The following is a 17463-nucleotide window of genomic DNA, read 5'->3' as shown; positions in this document are numbered from 1 at the left end:
CTGATAAGATTAAAAGAATCGATTTCTGTGATTTTATCCTTGCTCAAATGGAAACAGATGAATCTTTCGTTTCAAATATTGTGTTTAGTGATGAAGCAACTTTCCACACTAACGGGAAAGTCAACCGTCACAATGTCTGTATAGGGGGCACTGAGAATCCGCGGGAAACAACTCAGTATGAACGTGACTCCGTAAGGTGAACGTTTTCTGTGCCATTTCAGCCAATAAAGTTTTTGGTCCCTTTTTCTTCGAAAGTGCTACTGTAACTGGACTGCAGTATCTGGAGATGTTAGATAATTGGCTGTTCCCTCAGCTCGAACAAGAAGCACAACAATTCATATTTCAGCAGGATGGAGCGCCACCACATTGGCACGTCAACCACCCGAGGCGATGGATCGGCCGCCAGGCAGCCCGTGACAGAGCACTTCATCACTGGCCTCCAAGAAGCCCTGATCTTACCCCCTGCGATTTTTTCTTATGGGGGTATGTTAAGGATATGGTGTTTCGGCCACCTCTCCCAGCCACCATTGATGATTTAAAACGAGAAATAACAGCAGCTATCCAAACTGTTACGCCTGATATGCTACAGAGAGTGTGGAACGAGTTGGAGTATCGGGTTGATATTGCTCGAGTGTCTGGAGGGGGCCATATTGAACATCTCTGAACTTGTTTTTGAGTGAAAAAAAACCTTTTTAAATACTCTTTGTAATCATGTATAACAGAAGGTTATATTGTGTTTCTTTCATTAAATACACATTTTTAAAGTTGTGGTATTCTTTTTGAATCACCCTGTATAATATTGGTACTATCGACTAGTAAACGACCAATCGCATAAAGTGATACTGAAAATGTATGCTTGTCCGTGATTTGAGAAATCCTTTATACGTGGAAGGAGCTGGAAACTACTTGTTACCTCCAAGTTTTGACCGGAAAAGACGGCTTTCGAAAGATGTACAATTAATCGTCGCTTTAGACATTACAATGGCAGGATGGTATTTTTCGTAAAAACACGGAAAACATAAAGTTAAACGGCACCAGCTGCATTGAATAAATGCTGTTTCCGCATACGCAAGGCTTTTTGAGGTTTTCCGTGGAAAAACAAACCTCGTTAACATTTTCAAAAACCTCGCTTTCAGCCGATAATTAGGAAGCAAACCATGCATAACGCAGCATTTCCTCAAGTATCGGCGCTGATAATTGATCATGCAGTATCGAGTGTATTTTAATAGCGTCTTCAAGAGAAGCAGTTTCTCGTTGTTTTTCGATTAAATACGAACAACTTTGAAGACACGGCCAAGCAAACTTTTTCAGTATCACTTTATGCGTTTACTAGTCGATTATTATGCATATTTTATTATTTGCGATAATAAAAATTTGTAGACTGTCGAATAACATTGTAAATATAATAAAAGTTCATTCGATTACACGTATTTTTCCCATTAGATCAATTGTAATATAAATAGTAAAGAAAATGACAGTGTTAGAAAAAAAAACTGGCGAACAGAACTCGATACGGCGATTACGGGGCTTGAACGCTAACCACTCGGTTCGCCGCCTCATGGCAGAAACGGCCACGCACACGTACATATTTGACGGCCGAAATTATCTTGCGGCTTTCTCAACAACGCTTGAGAAGTACGCCCTACTGCTTACACGTTTTGTTGTCCTAATGGAGTGCTACGAGTGTACGAAGTTTGAAGTAAATCCGCGTTCCAAACGTCTGTGGCCTCCCCTTGTGACCCCATACGGCCTGCGAAGAGAATAGTGGTCTATTGAGTTGCTACAACGCTGAGGCGTTGCCAAAGTAACGCTGAGTCGCATTACGTGATTGACTGAGGTAGACGCGCGATGCAGCCGGGCCAATCCCACAGCGGCTGTCGGGAACTTCTTTCGGCCCCTCGTACTGTAGTGGTCTGTACATCGTAAAGATGGCTTTGCAAATACTTGTAACGGCAATTGTTGTGTTTGTGTGTGTTGCAGGTTCTCCACCAAAGAGTCGGCTACGCACGCCATCGTGGCCGTGCACAACACGGACATCAATGGGCAGACCGTCAAATGCTCCTGGGGGAAGGAGTCGGGTGACCCAAACAACGCACAGGCAGCAGGACAGGTGAGTTAACATCGTCTGCTTCACCTCAGTACAGTCTATAGATTTGTGCTACCTTAGCTTATCTTGGTCACGCGACGTGACGTGTCACAATTAAGTGTGTTGAAAATGTCACTGGCAGGGATGGAACCAATGGCGTGCTACACGACGCAAACGATTCCGCCACCGACATTGCTAGGCGCGAGCTAGGAGAAGTCGCAGTAGATTTTTAGCATGTTAGTTGTTGGTATAAAAATTTTAAGATAATTCGTAAGCGTAAACTGATACTCTAAAAGCCCCCAATAATATACACTCAACAACACACAAAATAGCCCACCAACAGAGGACCATCGGATCGAAATTAAATTTATCAGTCATGAGGTTCACTTGATCCCAGAATCAAGATAAGTAAACGAATAAAGTGAGTACTGATAGACAAATCTGGTGCAGTGCAACATCAATAACGCTTTGGACGACATTTTGCTGCAGTACATGCCACAATATGGTCCGGCATCGAGTTGATTAGACGTTTCATGTCGCCCTGAGGCAGCTGGGCCCGCAAATCTTGAACAGCCATCTCCAAATTAGTGACACGTCGGCGTCTGGCATTTCAACTGCAGTATAGATAGGGTTACCATACTTAGCTGTGACCTCGTAGGGATACTATGAGATGGGGGTATATAAAAGAAAGTTTAAAAAAATACGGAACTTGTTACGGCAGAAGTAGGTGGTACACCATACTTTCGGAAGATTTCATCTTCTTCAGCAAGCCCTTTTTTTCCTTTTACGTATTTATAAAACTCCATGCAAGCCAGCTTGTAGTTAAGCTAGCACTGTAACATTGATTCCACAGTCCCTAGCAGCAGTTGATTTCTATCATCAGTCCACCGAGCTGACATAAGCAAAAATATTCTTTCCATAGCTTCAAATCTCGCACAACGCTTCCTGATTCGTACGTCCTATCTTGACAAAAGACCACTCTTCTGTGTAATTATCTGAAAAATGTCACTCTCTCTTTCCAACCGTAGGCATTTTCGTAAGCTATTATAAGATACGTTTATTAGACGGTGAGCATTCGACAATAACACTTTTGTCATCAAAGTACACGTCACTATGCACTTCACACATTACTAATTTGCGCTCGCTGTTCGTATTACGTTTAGAAAGAATCGTCTTATCATATCGCTATTCAAGTGGGAACTACCCGATACTTCAGTGTGGCGCTGTTTAAATAGTTCCAACCCTGTGTTGCTGGTGAAGTCTGGTATTTTCTCGATGATGACGCTAGATCTAGAAGGTGCTTGCATCTTCCATACGGGATACGCCCTTGTGAGGCAAACTGAGGAGCTACTTGATTGAGAAGTAGCGGTTCCGGTCTCGTAATCTGACATACGGCCGGGAGAGCGGTGTGCTAACCCCGTGCCCCTCCATAACCGCATCCAATGACGCCTGTGGTCTGAGGATGACACGGCGGCTGGTCGGTACCGTTGGGCCTTCATGGCCTATTCGGGAGGAGTTTAGTTTAGTTCTATGGGGAAGCAGTCAAGCACAGTTTTGGAACTGCAGTGAACTGAACCCAAGAATCTCAGTTCTAATCTTATTAGTGAAAAACCACCAACTTACCGTTGTAAACTGTCATGCACTAATAGAAGAAACCGAAGATCAAGTAAAGGATATATTCTATGCAGAGCTGGAAGTTGTTATGGATTACTACTACTACTACTACTACTACGTGATCAGGCCCAGTGGACCGCACGCATCTACAAGTTTGCTCCTCCACTGTATTCTGTCAATTGCTGCTATCCGCCATTCGTCCACATCTATTGACATTTGTTTTAAATCTTCTTGGGTCTCCCTGGCGGTCTCTTTCCTGTAGGTGTGAAATCCAGGAGCTTCCGAGGCCATCTGTGATCATCCATCCGGGCCATATGGCCGGCCCACTGCATTCGTTTGGCTTTCACAGCTCCTGCTATGTTGGGCTGCTGGTATAGTTCCTCAAGCTCTTGGTTGTTTCTGATCCTCCATTCCCCTGTATCTGCATTCAGAACCGGACAGAAGGTCTTCGGAAGCAATTTTCTCTCAGAGACAAGGAGCTTATGGAAGTCATGTTTCCGGATACTCCATGCCTCACAGCCATATAGAACAACAGGCTGGATCAGGGTTTTGTACAGTCGTGCATTAAAATAGTAACTACAACGGAATAAGGCTAACTAGCTTTTGCTACGTCCAAGGGCATGTTTATCAGTAGCACTAACTACCCACATAGACAGGTGCACAAAGGAACATGGGTATCCCTAGATGGAAAAACAGTCAAACCACGCAGAAACCAGGAACTGGATTATGGAATGTAAGAAATTCCCGTGGGGCTGAGTGTGGTTCCGACCATTTCTTGGTTAAAAGTCAACTCGGAATCACCCTGAAACCAAACCAAAGAAGTGAACTAAAGAAAGTGGCACGTTTAGAAATAGAAAAAATAGCACAGGAAGAAACTAGAAATGAACTTCAAGTTGAGTTCAGGAATCGTTTTACAGTACTGCCGGAAAAAGAGGACTCAGATGTAAATCAGCAGTGGTAAGAAATGAGATATGTGGTTACAAAGGCTGCAGGGGCAGTCACTGGACAAAGAGTGGCGAGGAAGAACAAATGACTCAATGATGTCTGTGAAGTGGTGGTTAAGAGGAGAAAATTAGCCCGTGACAATTGGTTGCAGTCAGCAACTGATAAGAGCAGCAAGGCAGAACCAAGTACGTTTGATGTATTTCCGACACTACCTGGTCACATCTTATGACGCACTGTATGCAGTATTCCGCATCGCCATTTAATTCAGCACGGCGTGGCCGTACGACCGAGCCCATACATCTCGGCCGCGCTGGCAACTCGTAGCGGAGGGCTCGTTCATATTTATAATACAACAATTGACGGGGCGCGTGTGCGTGCTGATGAATAATGCACAGTGTCGCGATGGTATCGCGGTCACGTGACGCCGCCCAAACAATCACTTGCGGCCGGCAGCCGCCATTGTTGCGTGGTGGCCGGCAGATGGCGCGACCGCGACGCGCTAATACCCGCATTTTTATGAACACATTATTTTAATTTCTAACCCAGAATTAGGTTGGACGGGCCCTCGTGAAACATTACCGCGTGTATATATTCCAGCCACCGGTCGTGATATTTTCCCCTTATTAGTGGTTTATTCTTGCTTGATGGAGAACTCTGAAGAGAACACAGGCACCTGAGGAAGTTTTCTTTTCACTAGAATGTTAATCGAATAAATTGTAAGCGGCACATATATATGGTAATACCTTTTCTTGGACACATATCAACAAAAGAAACAGCTGTATGCAAGCATCACATTTATAGCTTCTACTATCTAGTTCCTATCTGTAAGTTGCAGCGGCCTTATAGTTTGCGCAATACCAAATCAGTAACGGAAAGACGTTATTTCATAGTAATTTCCCCTTGTTATTCATAATACATTTTCCCTACAGAGCGTGTGGTACGTCAATAATGCGGCGCTTCGTGGATGTGGATTTTCTTCTACCACTACTGTATTCTCACGTACAGACATATAGCGCTTTCTGTATACTCATCTATTTGTACAGTGATACTCTCTAACCCATTGTGAAGTTATGGCACAGGGCACTTTCCATTGTACTACTTAACAGGGTTCCAAGGGTTCTGCCATATTCTACTGGCTTATGAGCCAAATAAATAAGTATCCGTAAGTCTTACCTTTTTTTAAATGCATTCAATAATATTGTTGGGCCTTGTAGAAACGGAACCACACATTTTAGCAATATTCTAGGATGGCTCACACTACTGTTTAGCAAACAAACTCATTTGCAGCGCCGGCCGGAGTGGCCGTGCGGTTCTAGGCGCTACAGTCTGGAACCGAGCGACCGCTGCGGTCGCAGGTTCGAATCCTGCCTCGGGCATGGATGTGTGTGATATCCTTAGGTTAGTTAGGTTTAATTAGTTCTACGTTCTAGGCGACTGATGACCTCAGAAGTTGAGTCGTATAGTGCTCAGAGCCATTTGAACCATTTCATTTGCAGAATAACTGCATTCCCCCACTGAACTGCAGCAAGTTAATTTTGACTCAGCTTTAGTCATCATTCCGCTTGATACCCACAGAAATTGTTACACTAAGGGACCTCTTTAACTTAACTAGTTCCAGCTATGGCTCATCAGATTTTTTTTCTGTTTTTGTCTCCAGAAATCATCCATACAGCCAGCTTCAAATATATGAAAATACAAAGAACAGGGTATTACAGTAAATTAACCTGTAATGTACACACACAGACACACACACACACACACACACACACACACACACACACACACACACACACAAACATACGCACACAAACAAACAAACACTATACAAAATACATTTGTCGTATTGAATCTAGGATAGAAGACTTCTTTTTTCTTCACTTGTGCATACCTCTACCTTTCAGAGAAGCTCTGTTAGTTTGTTGGCTGCATTCGAAACTCTGACTTCGCCTACAGTCCTCTGTAATACCACGTTTCTTATTTCCTGATGTTTTAACACAAGTCCTGTCATCCTGGTTCTCCTTCTGTTCTCCATTTTTCTTTCTTTGGCAGTTTAGCACAGAACCTCGTCATTTCTTCTCAGTCCAGCTAATTTTCAACAATCTTCTGTGCCGCGCGGGATTAGCAGAGCCGTCTACCCGCTGCTGTCATGGACTGTGCGGCTGGTCCCGGCGGAGGTTCAAGTCCTACCTCGGGCATGCGTGTGTGTGTTTGGCCTTAGGATAATTTAGGTTAACTAGTGCTTAGGGGCTGATGACCTTAGCAGTTACGTCCCATAAGATTTCACACACATTTGAACATTTGAAAAATCTTCGGTAGCATCACATCTCAAACGCTTCCATTCTCTTTTCATCCCCACAGTTCATGATCCACTAACACAGAATACTGTGCTTCAAATGTGTTTCTCAGAAATTTCCCCCAGAGATGAAGAAGGCCGATGTTCGATACTAGCAGACTTCTCTTGACCAGAAATACCCCATTTGCATCTGCAAATCTACTATTTATGACCTTGTTTCTTCCATGGGTTATTTTGCTTCCAAGATACCAGAATTCATTAAATCGTCTACTTTGTACCGTTGATTACTTTCGTCTTTCACAGTTTACTCTCAATCCGTACTCTACCTCTACTACCAACAAAATCTAAGAAACTACATAATATTAAATGCCCAGACGCTTAAAAGGATAAGTATGTGCTTACATATCACTGCATCACTAGCTGTAAACAGTATATTCACACTGGTGGTAGCTCACGACACTGCAACAAATGAATTGTTTCTTGTGATCACAGAGCCCAATCGATGACGATGAAGAAGAAGAGCCGGCTGCGGCCGAGCGGTTCTAGGCGGTACAGTCTGGAGCCACGCGACCGCTACGGTCGCAGGTTCGAATCCTGCCTTGGGCATGGATGTGTGTGATGTCCTTAGGTTAGTTAGGTTTAAAGTAGTTCTAAGTTCTAGGGGACTGATGATCTCAGAAGTTAAGTCCCATAGTGCTCAGAGCCATTTGAACGATTTGAAGAAGAAGATGATGATGGTGATGATTTGGTGTCCTCCTCTGCACAGCTCTCTGGGAGACCTACTACACTCCATTGTATGCGATGAAGATCCCGTCTAATCCGCCTATGAGTCGGAGTAATGTCACGATAAACTTCTGCGATAAAGGACACGCACACACTGATCGTAATGTAATGTTCTGGACTGTGTCTTCCTAGTAACCTCTCTTCTACTGGTGTGGAAGACGCCGTGTTCCAATTAGCTCTTCTTTGCAACCTCGCATGGAGGAGTCGATCTATACGTGTAAGCTGGTCATATTTCTTCGTGCCATTCCGCATTGCCCCCTTTCGCAAACGTTTCGGCAACTTTAAATTCTCTTATGCAGCGATGGCTCATCAAATGCACCATAACGGCTTTTTTACAACGACGAAGTAAGTCTGCCATTTGTTCTGAACATTAGCGACATCAACATACAACGCGAATCTCTCAGAATGATAATTGTGTCGACATCTGTGTTTCCAGCCTGCTGAAGCCCTTCCAACTCGAGAGTTAAGCTCTGCTGTTAACAGAGGAGCCTGCCTGAATCGTCCTATACGACGCAGCTATACTGAGACAGTAAAACACTATGAATAAACAGAAATCCAGCAGCAACTCAGTAGCGCTACAAGCTTGGCGGTGGCAGTCAGCTTGTGCCAGAGAAGCAACGTCACTGCTGGATTACTGGTTAATGTTCGTGTTTTCTTTCCTTGTTAGTAGATATAGATAAAACATGTCACACTAGACTAATCTGGGACGGCTCTGTCGAATAGCCACGTAAAAATCCACGTATTTCTGTTGATGTTCCGAGAAACAAACAGGGCGTCTCAAGAAAGACATGATGAACAGCGGAATTGCAAATATAGTGTGCATTTCTTTTGGAGTGACCCTTGTATATACACTACTGGCCATTAAAATTGCTACACACGAAGATAACGTGCTGCAGACGCGAAATTTAGCCCACAGGAAGAAGTTGCTGCGATATGCAAATGATCAGCTTCTCAGAGCATTCACCTACAACGTGCTGACACGAGGAAAGTTTCCAACCGATTTCTCATACACAAATAGCAGTTGACTGGCGTTGCCTAGTGAAACGTTGTTGTTATGCCTCGTGTAAGGAGTAGAAATGCATGCCATCACATTTCCGACTTTGATCAAGGTCTGATTGTAGCTTATCGCGATTGCGGTTTATCATAGCGCGACATTACTGCTCGGGTTGGTAGAGATCCAGTGACTGCTTAGCAGAATATGGAATCGGGGAGATCAGGAGCGTAATAAGGAACGCCGTGCTGGATCCCAACGGCCTCGTATCACTAGCAGTCGAGATGACAGGTATCTTATCCGCATGGCTGTAACGGATCGTGCAGCCAAGTCTCGATCCCTGAGTCAACAGATGGGGACGTTTGCAAGACAACAATCATCTGCACGAACAGTTCGATGACGTTTGCAGCAGCATGGACTATCAGCTCGGAGACCATCACTGCGGTTACCCTTAACGCTGCATCACAGACAGGAGCGCCTGCGATGGTGTACGCAACGACGTGGCCGAGCAACTGGCTCATCACAATACGCCAGTCACAAGTTTTAATGAACAGCGGTGTCGTCTTGAAGCTGCATGGGCAGCTGTACCTGTACACGCCATCCAAGCTCTGTTTGACTCAATGCCCAGGCGTATCAAGGCCGGTATTACGTCCAGAGGTGATTGTTCTGAGAACTGATTTCTCAGGACCTATGCATCCCAATTGCGTGAAAATGTAATCTCATGTCAGTTCTAGTATAATGTATTTGTTCAATGAATACCCGTTTATCATCTGTATTTCTTCTTTGTTTAGGAATTGTAATGGCCAGTAGTTTAGATGTGTCCGTGAGTGAGTGTGTGTGTGTGTGTGTGTGTGTTTGTGTGTGTGTGTGTGTCTGTGAAGGTACGTTGCTATACCGTGTCATACAATCATTCAGGGTGAAATACTTTTTATGCGACTACTCTGTATGTGAACGTCAACGGGTGTGGACGTGGTGCAGGGAATGTTTATGAGCAAGGGGACCCAACGCAGTTTTTGGCACGGACACACTTCAGGGGGAACCGGGCAGCGACCGACAGGAGCGGCCAGGGCTGTGTAGTGACGTGGGCTGTAGCGCGGCCGTGTCTGCGCCGGTATTCATGGCCTCGGAACGCCTGCATCGAGTAACCGATCCGGCAGCCGTGCTGGAATGCCGTCACTTTGTAGCTGACACCGGCGCCCGGCGTGTTCGGACGAGTCGCAAGGAATGTCCGATCACACGCACACGCGGGCTGCCGGCAGCGCGTGAATGCATTGTCCGGGCAGCGGCGCCCAGCGCGTGACACACAAGCGGCACGGCCCGGCGCGCAGATGTACAAGCGCAGCAAACAGGCGTGCCGCGTCAAGTTAAGCCCGCTCTCTCAGCGCGGGCGCGTAAATCAGCTTACATAAACATGGATCGCGGCGTGGGCGGGGAGCTCTCCGGCCGCGGGGGTTAGCCGAGAGGGCGGCGGCGGAGCAGCCGCATAAAACACGCGGGGGGTTGGCTCCACTGGCCGGCGGCGTCGCATTTTTGGCGGCCGGGTCCGACGCGATGCGACTGGCGGCAGGAGGGGGCGGGGTGGGTAGCGCTGCGGAAGGGTGTGGGGCATACTGTGTTTGTGTGTGTGTGTGTGTGTGAGAGAGAGAGGGGGGGGGGATGAAACGGGTGGGAGGAGAAAAAGGGAGGGAGGCAGCAGCGCGAAACTGGGAGCGCCGGCACCGGGATGGAGCCCTGGGGGTACCGCGGACCACACACAGGCAGTAGTGCCAACCCACTCCTGCGCGCCCCACCCTCGCGGGACACCGATATTTGCATTCAAATTAGCGCACCGCGCGCATCAACTGAAATAATGTATGACGCCCATACTTCAATGCGGATAGCGATCACTGTAGCATGCAAAACGAATCCGCCGTTAGACAAAGAGGGCGTGGGAGGAACGCGTGGGGGAGGGGGAGGGGGGGGGGGGGGAGGGAGCCGACGGGGCGAGCTCCTCTGCTGCTCTGCGCTGTTGCTGCCACCGCGTCCGAATTACGACATTAAAATAACAAAATTATGCGCCCGGGCAATGAAAACGTTCCCTGCGCGCCTCGTTTATCGCCGCTGTTTTTCCACGGACTCGGACGCACGCCGGCACCTACGCCGCCCCGGCCCGTCTCGCCGCTGCTGTGCGCCGCAGCACTTCTGTGGTCTTTACCTTACCAGGAATGCAGTAGCGTTCCAGCAGCCAGAGCTTAGATTAGGCCACACATCTACTTTACACATGCCGGTATTGAATCACTACATTCAAAATTTGGGAACTGTACCAAGTTTACTTAACCAAACTAAAGTAACAGGTATCCTAAACACCAGGAAACTCAAATAACAGACGAGACCGTCCCTCAACCGGAAGGCAGGTGCCGACAGGTGTGAATATTACCGAACCATCGATTTAATATCATAGTTGTACAATAGCCAACGGCCTTGATGCAAGGGTAAAAGCATTTCCCCTCAGATCACCGAATTTAACCGCTCTCGGGCTCGGCTATCGCTTGTACGGGTGTGGTGTGCGTACTGTAAGACCTTCAGTACACACAACGTAAGATTATTTGACTTGTCGCTCTAACGACATAGGCGAGTGTCAGCAATATGTCTCATGGTCTTATCGTGGCGTGCATATCTTCTGCCGTTAGGTCAGACGATAGAAATGCCACTGGCACGCTTAGAGTAGCAGACTGACGGTGACCAACTTCAAAAAGAACTTGATTAATTTACACACACCTTTATTAAAATAATAACAAGCATAAAAATTACTTAACTTGATTCTGAATGTTATTTACAATTCACAATCTGAAGTTTCTTTGGTATTGGTACGCTAATCTTATTCTCACATATATCTCTGGTACTTGACAAAAGTGTCTATACATTTATCTTCATGGCTATGTACAGGAATATGGTAATCTTATTAGGCGCAGACTGAAACATGACTATAGACTGCTAAAGACAAATGTAGAACTTGTACAGACTGGTACAGACTAATGCACACTGGTACAGACTGGTGCAGACAAATGCAGACTGACTAATCGGAGGTCTGTACACTGGTTATAATACCTCGTGCATTCGTGTATCACTGCGCGAGTGTGATCTGTGACGAGAAAAAGTTCTACGTTAGCAGCAATCTCATTGGTTGCGTAATATATTAATACGCAGATCGGCGGAAGCAGAATTTGGTCCTTCTCTATGGCAGCGCCATCTCGAAGTGCAGAGACGGACGAGCTCTGCGCCTGCGCTGTTGTGCTTAGCAGGGCGCGCTGTAGTGGGAAAGTTGTATACACGCTGACTACACGGAACTATGTACACAACAACGGTTGACCAGCCGAATATGTCGAGGGCTGTTGACAAGCACTGGTGCACTCAGGACCTTTTAAGGCCAGTTGAGTAGCTTCTTGATCGAGAAGAAAGGGCCCAGGTCACGAAAGCTGACAATGTCAGGAGAGAGGTGTGCTGACACCATGCACTACCAGTGACTCCTATCGGCTGAGGACGAAACGACAGTCGGTAGGTACCGTTGGGTCTTCGGAGGCCTGTTTGGATGGAGTTCTCAGGTAGGAGTTGGCACTGGGGGAGATCAGTTTGCGTTTCAAGAAAATGTAGGAACATGTGAAGCAAAACTGATCCTACCACTTACTCTAGACAGAAGAGAGGCAGACCTACGTTCTGACATTTGTACCTTTTGAAAAAGCTTCTGATAGTGGTGCCTGGAATACATCATTTGAGATCATAAAGGTAGTAAAAATAAAAGGCAGGGAACGAAAGCTTGTTTACAACTTACTCAGAAAACAGATTGCAATGGTAAAAGTAGAAGTGAACTAAAGGGAAAAAGTGTTCGCGAAGGAAGTGAGACATCGTTGCAGCCTTTCTGCTATGTTATTTAATCTGTATTTTGAGCATGGGTTAAACGAAGTCATGGAGGGACTTCGGAAGGGAATTAAGGTTCAGGGACAAGATATATAAACTCTGAGATAGACACGGCGAGGGATAAGAAAGTTCATTTGGTAGAAATGGTTGAAAAGAGATTATATGGTGTCTATAGGTTGACTCTTACAGAGAAGTTAACAGAAACCATCCACTTTTTATAATGCTATTTATTTATTTAAATAGCGCCGTAAGGTATTAAGCCTGCTAAAAATTAATGCATCAGAGACCCGTTTCTTTTTCTATGTAACTTTAACAAATCTGTTTTTTCTTGATGGTTGAACAGCTTTCTTTGATTTGGTTCACAAACTGCAACACATTCTAAACTTTCCACGTTATTTAAGGCCATAGAAGCATCGTTTTATCGTTTGAGTTTCTGACCAAAAAGCGATCCTCCTTTAAAATGAAGTATTTTCAAAAAACTTTTCATTCCATATTTCAGTCCATTCGGGGAAGAATATCTGAAATCACTGAGAAGTCACATACTAATTTTCGGAGATTTAGTCTATAAATGCTTCAGTAGTTCTTTAATAATGATTAATTTTCAAAACAAAGATTTCACCTAGCATTAGTCCCCTTAGGGGGATAGAGATGTAAAGTTTCCGTCGTGATGCAAGCGTGGAGAGCAGTCTTGTGATAAAGTGAGAGAAAGTGGAAATTTGTGTCAGATTGCAGTGGGCTCGAAGGCTCCACATGGATTATGTTACAATAAAATTGTATGTAATTTAACTGCAGTCTGAGACAAAATCATTCTTGTTCTTAGTTTTACCGTGAGATTGCTTTCCCATGGATCTATCAAACGTATGAAGTTTGGATAAATCTTAAAATTTTGTACATGGCTGGAGCAGCATCGGTAGGATGAAATCTTCTTGAAGAATTAATAACCGGCAAATCAGTTGCAAAATGAGGGGTTTATTTAAAAATCCTTGACCATGGTTTCAACGTTTATAAAAACGTCTTCTTCAAATTTTAAAAGTTTTGCATGCCCACGTCTCAGGGGCTGTTTCTGCATATATGGGTATTTTTTAGAAAATTCTGAAAACAGGCTGTCGCTTTTTCTGAAGAAAAGGTTTAAATGAAATATCCGTTTTGCAAATAGTTTAGAACGTATACCGTGTATAGTTATTTTTATAGTATTCTGTGGCTTTAAACATAAGATTAGCATGTATTCTTGGTTATCAAATGGTGTGTTGAAACGTCCCATGAAACTAAACTCTCTAGATTGTGTTTTGTCGTGTGGTAATATGTTGGTAAAGAGCTGTAGAAGATGTGTTGTTGCGTGCTCTTGAGTCCGTTGAAAGTCGAAGTGTTTATTTACAGGTTCGTTCGCCAATCTCCCCGACGATTCTCCACCTCCACGTCGTCGTAGTGTAGCTGAAACTTCTATAGTTATTAGATGGACTCCAAAGAGTAGTATTTACGTTAGAGTCTCACATAATTAGTCATCAGAGCTGGGCACTCGTTTATTTCGTCCCTGAATAAAACGTTTATCGTTAGTGTTGCGCTGTAATACGTCATATTCATAATTATAAGATCTCTAGTCATACGACGAGGCCCATACAACGGGCTTAAAGTGAATTAGCTACAGCTTGTTTAGTAGAAGTGACCAAACCTTATGGTTATGCATCAAGTTTTATAAAGTTGACTTAGGACATTGCCTGTTTTAGGCAAACATTTAAATAATATTTTATGTTCTGAAGAAGACGTTATTACTAACGTTGAAACCTAGGTAAACGATAAAGTTAACCTGCAACTGTAGGCTGTATATTCTTATATAAACAATGTCAGTTGCTGTCGTGGCATAAAAATGTTAAAAATTATGAATTCCTTCGTCATTATCAGGGGAAGAACAAAATCGGAGACATTAACATTACATTCAACAACGTAGGTAATACAAATCAGAGATAATGCAATGTTAATGTTCATTTTTCTTATGCAAGGAGTAACTTCTTTGGTTACTGCACCCAGCACAGTATCAGGTAATGTTATTTCCGTAATAAAATGTGACATTACGGCCGGACCGAGTCTCGAATTCGGTTGAGCATTTGCCGGCGGGAGGCTAGGTACCGAGTTCGAGTCTCGGTAGGACACACAGTTTAAATCGGCCAGAAAGTTTCATATCAGCGCACTTTCCGCCGCGGAGTTAAAATTTCGTCCTGGAGTGACTGGCCTTTTATTAATTTTCAAGTAGATTAGATAAATCATCATGGAATATGATTAGGATATCATCCAAAGACATTTCAATCTGAAGCTATCAGTCAGCGACATTGTACGTCTATTTCGCATGAAGGTCAGTAGATAATCTGAGTTATATCACATCATCCGTCACCTACGAAGAAGGGAGATTAGAGTTGAGCGTCCGTCCCCTACGATTCGGTACCAACGGAAACACCGTCGTTCCTCCAGTTTGCTGCTTTCGCTACCTGTGACTTGTAGCACAGTGGTGTTTGCCTAGCCGTGACTGTTTGGTGCGCTGTTGCAGCCGCTGACGGGAGCGCAGTATCCGTACGCTTACGGGCAGCAGATGGGGTACTGGTACCCCCAGAGCTACCCCACCACCGCCGCCACCGCCGCCGCCGCGCAGATGCAGGGCCAGTTCCTGCAGGGCATGCAGGGATACACCTACGGCCAGTTCGGATACCAACAAGGCTACATGGGGTGAGTACCGACCACCGAGTGGCCGTCACACGTCGCCAGTCACACCAGCTGGGCTGTTCGGTTCCTTCATTTGAGTGGCCATAGTGATCCCAGCTGCTTTACAGTTATTGAAGATAATTTCCGTGTGTACAACTACCAAAAATGTGTATTGTATCACCATACGTGTTTCATTTCACTGATGTAAAACATCGTCAGTGGTAGCAGCTTATGTCCAATTTTCTCTTGCATTAAGAAGTTTCATCTACTTTCATATTTTTGAGGTACCTTTTTTATTACACTGGTGTTTTTTGGCTACAGTCAGATTTGATTTTAGCAGTTCACATTTCTTGAGGTGAAACACGAGACAATATAGCACCACTAGTGTTCCTTTGCATACCCCTGCTTAATCATTTAACCATGCAATAGTTTCTATGGTTTGGTGTGGGAGAGACTTGGAGTGGAAACTGCCAGGTATAAATATACTTTGTAAATTGAAGGGGGTAGGGAAGAATGGAAAAGGAACGAAGTTGCGTTGGGACTCAGTGAGGAATCAGCAGCGTCGAGTGAAAACGTGTGCAGGACTCGGACTCGAACCCGGGACTTCCCGCTTAGTAGGCAGCTGCGTTAACCACTGGACCGCCCAGACACAGTGCTTACCGCATATGCGTGGACTACCTCGGCACGCTTCCAAGCTCACTCACATTATCACCTAACACTGCTTATCGACAGTTCCTATCCATGTCCTCGATGCTCGCTAATTTTAAATTCCTTCTGGAGGTCGAATGTCAGTGTTCACCTGCACTGAAGGTTGCCGTTTCATTGCCCATTCAGGCGAATCGGTTGTACGAATGCACGGTGTCTGTTGTTTTGGACATCTGCGAAAGAACAGACACCACACACTCATATAATAAATTTATTTGCCAGGAATGCTGCACAAAATTTTATTGATACACAATGGCAAAATTGTTTATCAAACACATCAGTAATTTAAAAATTTAAAAAAGAAATTGTGACCAGTTACGCGGAACGCTATCAAATGAACAAGAAGGCACTGCAGTTTCAGTAAAGATTATACAAGGAATGATACTTAAAGAGAAAAACAATACTTTAAAAGACAACTTCAGTTAAATACACAAAAATCAACATTTCACAGACGGTGGCTTATTGAGTTAAAGAATTGTGTTATAAATATAACAAATAAATTTTAAATGTAACAAACAAATTTTTGAAAGGAAACATACCAGCGATACCAGACAGTCCGGAGAAACACCAAGTTGCAACAAGGTGCAAGTAAAATACGTTAACTAAGCAAGGATGAACAGGAATTTTTTCAACTCCAAGAACGTTGGGAACACTGTCACCATACATTCCTTTTCCCTTGTTACAGACAATCCAAAACTTCAGTCTTGTATACGATCCCAGCCAATAGCGTTTCACGAGCTTATATACTCTGGGCTAACATCAAATCGACTGAGTTTGTGATGACCGGCCACCAAGACCCTCAAAACATCAGTAATCATAAAGCAAGACAACAGTGATGGGTACTACAACAAATAACAAATAAAACACACAGTTTGGCACAACCTTAAAACCTACGATCTTAAACACGGTAAGATTAAAAAAAGAAGTGAAAAAGAAAGAAAAACAATCCGGGCACGTGCATGCACTTTGTTGGTTACATAAAACTGTTAGATCAATCAACTACCCAGAGAGCATGGGACAGTACTGTTAACTCGGTACTGAGAATGATGGTATTAGGAGAGTAGCCCAACTACAGTTTGTAATCGGCCCTCTCCTTCCTTCTTACGTCTATTGTCCACATTAAACAATGCCCAGTCCAACTAATTAATAAGCAAAGTCAGTTAATAAGCAAAGTCAGTTACGCGGAACGCTATCAAATGAACAAGAAGGCACTGCGGTTTCAGTAAAGATTATACAAGGAATGATACTTAAAGAGAAAAACAATACTTTAAAAGACAACTTCAGTTAAATACACAAAAATCAACATTTCACAGACGGTGGTTTACTGAGTTAAAGAATTGTGTTATAAATATAACAAATAAATTTTAAATATAACAAACGAATTTTTGAAAGGAAACATACCAGAGATACCAGACAGCCCGGAGAAACACCAAGTTGCAACAAGGTGCAAGTATGTGAGAT

The 17463-nt window shown here is 44.2% G+C and overlaps 1 protein-coding gene across 2 annotated transcripts in view; it reads left to right on the top strand.

Annotated features, from left to right (window-relative positions):
* Positions 1-17463, top strand: part of LOC126365912 (cytotoxic granule associated RNA binding protein TIA1-like) — a 1308360-nt gene that overhangs the window by 1271223 nt on the left and 19674 nt on the right. For both annotated transcript variants that reach the window (XM_050008648.1, XM_050008649.1), the window contains exons 6-7: positions 1981-2110; positions 15146-15321. In XM_050008648.1, the coding sequence (XP_049864605.1) occupies positions 1981-2110; positions 15146-15321 (306 nt within the window). The remainder of the gene's footprint in view (positions 1-1980; positions 2111-15145; positions 15322-17463) is intronic.

This window comes from Schistocerca gregaria, chromosome 4, assembly GCF_023897955.1.
Source record: "Schistocerca gregaria isolate iqSchGreg1 chromosome 4, iqSchGreg1.2, whole genome shotgun sequence".
NCBI classification, from domain to species: Eukaryota; Metazoa; Arthropoda; class Insecta; order Orthoptera; family Acrididae; genus Schistocerca; species Schistocerca gregaria.
This window is presented reverse-complemented; position numbering and strand designations above follow the sequence as displayed.